The sequence below is a fragment of the Gracilinanus agilis genome, chromosome 1 (assembly GCF_016433145.1).
Source record: "Gracilinanus agilis isolate LMUSP501 chromosome 1, AgileGrace, whole genome shotgun sequence".
NCBI lineage: Eukaryota > Metazoa > Chordata > Mammalia > Didelphimorphia > Didelphidae > Gracilinanus > Gracilinanus agilis.
The window spans coordinates 551,909,374-551,915,775 of record NC_058130.1 but is presented as its reverse complement, the minus strand read 5'-3'; the positions used below and the strand labels follow the sequence as shown (position 1 = coordinate 551,915,775).

At 39.4% G+C, this 6,402-nt stretch overlaps 1 protein-coding gene across 1 annotated transcript; it reads right to left on the bottom strand.

The window, feature by feature from the left end:
• Positions 1-4,311: 4,311 nt before the first annotated feature.
• On the bottom strand, positions 4,312-6,042 carry LOC123231761 (alpha-(1,6)-fucosyltransferase-like). The gene has a single exon (XM_044658066.1). The coding sequence runs from the start codon at positions 6,040-6,042 to the stop codon at positions 4,312-4,314; it is 1,731 nt and encodes a 576-aa protein (XP_044514001.1).
• Positions 6,043-6,402: the final 360 nt, after the last annotated feature.

Genomic DNA, 6,402 nt, shown 5'->3' with positions numbered 1-6,402 from the left:
TACAAAGAGTTTCCTAGATTACAGAGTTTCTCAGATTACAAAAATCTGAGTTTTGCTCCTAATAATCTAATGAATTACACACATTCTCTCTAGAAGGTCATCCATGATGTCAACTTCTTTTTTAAAAAACTCCTTTCTTCTGTTTCAGTCCAGTACTTAGTATTGGAGTTAAGGGTTGTGCAATTAGGGTTAAATGATTTGGCCAGGGTCACAAAACTAGGAAATATCTCAGGCCAGATTTAAGCCAAGGACCTCTTGTCTTCAGAACTGACTTTCTAGCCAGTGAGCCACCTAGCTGTTCTACCAGTGACTTTTTTTTTGTTACCATTTATTTTTAATTATCTCCTAGTATTATAGTAATAATAATAGTGTATGATTATAATTTATAACATTATTATAGTATATATTGCCATAATATGGAACATAATTATATCATGACATATTTTTATAATATATTATATAATATTACTATTGTTTACTTCTTGGCCTCTTTCATTTCTCATCCTCCCTGACCTATCTGTAGCATTTAACACCCATTTAGCTCTACAACTGTCATCTTGTCAGCCCATTTTTCTTGGATTTAGAATCATTATATTCTAATGGTTTTTTGCTTATCTTCTCTGGGCATTCATCCTGTGCTGCTTTTTCATAGTTCTTTCTTCTCTTCTTTAACGTTCTTTATATTGATAGTCTTAATCATGTCCAAGGCTTCATGCCCATCTCTAGGTAGATCTTTCTAATCCTGAATTTTCTTTTGGGCTCCAGATTTATACCACTAATTCCTACAATATGGAAATCCAAACATTTTTTAATTGCATTTCCCTATCCATTAAAAAACCCACAAACATATTTATTTATAAATTATATACTTTTTTGTGGTTGTTGTTATTGTTCAGTCCTTTCAGTTGTGAACAACTCTTCTATAAAACTCCAATTGGGGATTTTCTAAGCAAAATACTGGAATAGTTTGCCAGTTCCTTCTCCAGCTGATTTTATACACGAGAAATTAAGGTAAATATTAAGTGACTTTACCAGGGTCACAGCTAGTGAGATCCTGAGGCCAGATTTGAACTCAGATGAATCTTCCTGTTTCCAAGCCTTATCCTCAATGTGCTACTACCTGCCCTATATACCCATACTACTATCAAAATAATTATGTACATTGTAAAAATTAAATAAGCAAAGAAAAATTTTAAAACATGAGATAAAAATATTTGACCCCAGAGTCAATGTGGAGCCACTGCAGCTTGAGTCAAGGAGTGATATAGTCAGACTTTTGATTGTGAAATGTCATTTTGGCTGCTGTGTAAAGATTAGCTTGGAGAGGGAAGGGTAATCAGGAGGTTATTGCAATAGTCCAGGGAAGAGAAGACGAGAGCCAGAACTAGGGTGGTGCTTGTGTGAATAGAGGGAAAGGACCAGAGATATATGGAGATAGAAATGACAGTATTTGGCAACTGTTTGGGGAGTGAGAGTGAAACCTCAAAGATGACCTTGGGTTTATAAACTAGAAAGATGATCATGTCCTAGAGAGAAATAGGAAGCTTTTTTTTTTTTTTTTTTAAAAACCTTACCTTCTGACTTAGAATGTAGAATCAATTTTGTGTATTGGTTCCAGGGTAGAAGAACGGTAAAGGTAGTTAATTAGGATTAAGTGACTTGCCCAAAGTCTAACCTAACTGCCCCCAAAGAAATTTTTTCAAAATTTGCTTTTATTAGGGGGCAGTTGGGTGGCTTAGTAGATTGAGAGCCAGGCCCAGAGGTGGGAGGTTCTAGGTTCAAATCTGGCCTCAGACACTTCCCAGCTGTGTGACCCTGGACAAGTCACTTGACCCCCATTGCCTAGCCCTTACCAGTCTTCTGCCTTAGAACCAATGCACAGTATTGATTCTAAGACGGAAGGTAAGGGTTTTAAAAAAAAACACATTTTTTTTTAAAGTGGAATGGGAAAAGATAGGTCTTTTGAGGTGTAGTCACAGATTATTCATGCCTATTAACCTGTGAGTGGCCCTCTGTTCCAAACAGAGTGACCAGAGGATGGAGGCACAGGGCTCTTACTAATTAATTATTGCTCTAGAACACCTTCCTAGAGCCACTCAATGATGGGGGAGAGGAAAAGAGCCTGTGTGGGATTTTCCCAAAAGATTAGCCTACAAAACTGTTCCTGTGGCAGCTAGGGAAGTGGTTAGGGTCTAAGTGTCCTGAGGGGCAGGTGCTTGGCTAGACTGGGGGACATGGCAACTTGGACATCCCAGGTGGGGTGGAGTATAATGCCCCCAACCATTGCCCCTTTTCTGTTCCCATGGCCACTTCCTCCACTGGGAACATCCTAATAATCTTGAATATTCTTCTAACACATCTTCCTCTCTCTGTATTATACTTTCCAATGTTGTCTTCCCATTCACCGAATCTATCCTTTAGTCATTGTTCGAATACTCTTCGTTATCTGTTCATGTCATTAAAAAAAAATCTTTACTTTCTGTCCCAGTAATAACTTAAGGCAGAAGGGTAAGGACTGGGCAAATGGGCTTAAGTGACTTGCAAAGAGTCTTCCAGCTAGGAAGGGTCTGAGGCCACATTTGAACCCAGTACCTCCCCACTCTATTCACTGAGCCACCTAGCTGACCCTCCTGTCATGCTTGTATATAGAATCTGCTGTGGCTGCAGCTGTCTGACAAGTCAAGTTAAAAGTCCTTTTCCTTCCTTGGAATTCATGGTCTTCTGTGATCTGGTATTATCTTACCTAACTTCCAGCTTGCTCTCTCATTGTTCCCCTTATATGCTGGACACACTGTCATTTGATTATCCATAATATGGCCTCTGTTGTCACATTTTCATTGTGTTACTATCATGTGTGTCTTGAGATGATGAGAGCCTGTGTGGGCTGATGGGCAGTGGTAGAGGAGAGAAGGGGGCACATACAGGAAATACTCTGGAGGTAAAACTGACAGCACCTGACAGCTGATTGCAGTGGTAAGGTTGTCAGCTATGTTGTGAGCCTGGATGACTGTGGGAGGATGACAATACCTTCAGAAGTAGTAAGGAAGGTAGGAACAGAGAATGGTTTTAGGGGGAATTTGAGTTGAAGGTGTCTGTATTGTAGGACATTCTGTTTGAGAAATCTCAAAGACATCTAGGATGCTTGAGTAGAGGCTGGAAGAGAAGTTGTATCAAAAATCTAAGGTGAAGAGAATAAAGGAGAAGGAAGTGATCAGAAGGGTCAGTTGCAGAGAGGTCAAGATGAGTGAGGATTGAAAAAGGTTGTTTGATTTGGCAATGAAGAGATCTTCTGACTGGAATTCCAGTGGTCTTCTTGCTAGAAGATACTGCCCAGAAAGCTTCCAGTTGTTGACAAATATTTATAGAGAGAGCTACAATTTCTGTTGAGTTAAAATGACATCCTGCACCGGAGTAGGAAGCAGCTAGGTGGCCCAGTAGAAAGAGTGTTTGGTTTCAGGAAGATGTATTCAGGAAGATGAAAGTTCAAATTCAGTCTCAGAACATTTACTAGTTAGTTGTCTGACCCTGGGCAAATCACTTTTGCTGTTTGCCTTAATTCACTGGACAAGGAGATGGTAAATTACTCCAGTATCTTTGCTAAGAAAATGCCATGGACAATATTGGCATGCTATGATCCTCCAAAGAGTCACTTTGAAGAGTTGGAGCAGATTGAATAATAATACTGGGGAAGAAAAGTCCTGGGACTGATGCAACTGACTTTTGGCTAAGTAATAATTTATAAATGTACAGTATTATAATCTGTACAATTTATAAAAAGGTGAATGGATCTGGAATATGATGAAGCATATTTTATATAGAATCGAGAAATGTTCTAAATATAAGATGTTATCTTTTAGACAAACATAATTTAGTGACTGATTATAAGGAAAAAATCTCACACATATAAAATATGTTCATATCACTCAAATTATAGAACATGGCAGTGTTAAAAAGTCAGAAATGTAGTCAATTAATGACAGAGACAGTGTAGGCCAAATACTCATTTCATGATCAATGACAGGATGGAACCTTGAAAGAAGGGACAAGGAAGGAAACAACTGTTTGCATGTGAGTAGGCTATTGGTCTGCACACAGGGGCAAGTGCATTGTAACGAAATGTGTTCGTCAAGGAGGAATTCCGGTGATGGTTCATCTATCCGTTTTCATCTGTTCATTCAGTCTTGGTCCTGAAGGCTTTCATTCGTTTAATTCTGGGTTAAAACATAAATTCAAAGTTTAGTTAGTTAGCATACTGTTTGGCTCAAACCAATTTGAACTGAGTGAGTTTGTTCCATTCCCTTACCTGCAAATTTATTTCTCAGCTTCCGGGTATGTGGGGTACTTGACTGTCTCTATTTTCTCTTTCACTTTATAGGAAGGGTACAAGCCTGTTTTCCCTAGTTTCTTATTGACACCTTTAGAATAGCCATCCCAGTGGTTTCCAACCACACCAATGACATCTCCAGGGTCCATAGAGATTTCATTAGCATTTCGTGGTTGGTGAGGATAAATAGCAATCTGGTTGTGGGCATTCTGGCCCCCAAAATAGTAAATGTCATCTAAAGAATGGAAGTAGGCAGAGGCATCCGGATGTAGCGTCTGCATGATTTCATAAGCAACGCGACAGACATGAGATGAAAATGTACAGACTAGGAAATCTGCCTGTGATAGAAAGTGTATATCCAAAATTACACCTTGTAGGGAATTGAATGTATATCGACCGTGTAGTTGAGCTGACCAGGATATGGAGTTATCACTGATAAATTCATAATTTGGGTACTTGGACTTTGCCGTTTTCAATAAAGAAGGATCATCTGTGGCCAGATAAACTCTTTTTTTGTCCACATGTATTCTGCGTTCAAGAAGCTGGAAATGCTCTTCAACATGTACCATATATTCCTCAATGGGATGGAATGCGGCTTCTGTGCTCACTTTGTCTGTACGTCTAACATGAACTCCGATAACTGGATGCTTGAAACCAAGCTTTTTGGTGACCTCTTCAATTTTCTTTTCTAACCAAGGCTGTGGACGGATTAAGTATTTGACAAACTGGGAAACCCACCACACAGGAGGATCTCCATGGATCTGCATTAGTCGATCTGCAAGGTCTTCTGGAATAGCCAGTGGTAAATAAGGTGGCCGTGGACGAAGGATGTCAACAATGGGAAGGTTTACCACCTGAATATTTTTGTCATTTATCTCACCTGACCACTCTCTAGTAGTACTGCCTGCTCTATTTGTGCATGTTTCACTTATAGGTCTAAATACAGTTTCCCATCCATCAGTAACATAGCGCCACTTACGGGATTCCAGAATGAGAGTTCTTTGAGTGCCATATGCAACCATGAAGCAATAGATAACATGGTGGAGTTGACAGCCATAGCCACAGTTTTTGTTGATATTACATACCAGCTTCTTGGCTTTTCTGCAATTCTTGGGATTCTGAAGATATGTCATTCTCCTCTGGACTAGTTCTGTCAGGCTTTTGACTTCTTTTTCTCTCCAATCACCAGCTCCATCTGCTTGACTGAGGTAGTACAGATCTGTCATTATTGACCTTTCCTGATGACCCAAGTCAAATAGAAATTCATCCACATGTCTTTTGAGGTCACTTCCTTCTAAATTTTTCAATTTCTTCAATTCGCTCTGGAGAAAAAACCAGAGCTCCTTAGCTCCATTTTCAATCTTCCTCCTCAATATTTCATAATTCTTCCCTAGACCTACACCTCTGGTTTGCTTCTTGTGATTTTCTATCTCTTCTTTGGCTTTTAAAAGCTGTTCTTCTAAAGCACGCACCCTTCTGGCAGCCGGTCCCTGGTCCATGGGATCTTCTGGTGTCCTGAGAAACTCTGCCATCTGCCTCAAGTCTTCATTCTGTTGTTTTAAGCGTTCAAGCTTTGCCAGTATCTTAGAAAGTTCTTGGCTACAGTGATCAGGATGATCATTGTCTTGTACCAAGTGTCCACCTCTGTAAAAGAACAAGGTCCCCCAAGCAAAGAGAATGAGCATAATCCAACGCCAGGAGCCAGTCTGTAGCCTCATTTTTAGGTTCTCGACTCTCTCTTTGAGTCTAGAGCTCAATGAGCTGCAAAAATGGTGACTTGGATGACAGCACAAAGGTAGGTTGGTTATCTTTTTAAAAATTTCAACCCATGATGCTTTGAATACATTAGAATCTGTTGGGAGTCCTAGGGCAGTTTCTTTCAGAAGTTCTTTTGGTGTTGTAAGTAGGAAGCTTTTGTTTCAAGTCCTTCTTGGATTTTATATTCTTCCTTTCCTTAGTAAGATGTTGCCATAACTGCAAGATATTTTCAGAAGAATGTGTTTCTGAATCACTGAAATTAACAACTTCTGTTTAAGTGCCTTCTTTCCTTTAACTCAAGTCCAAATATAAGTAACTGG

Bases quoted from the DNA above. Each gene is read 5' to 3' on its own strand.
- LOC123231761 (XM_044658066.1), bottom strand. From the start codon at position 6,042: ATGAGGCTACAGACTGGCTCCTGGCGTTGGATTATGCTCATTCTCTTT.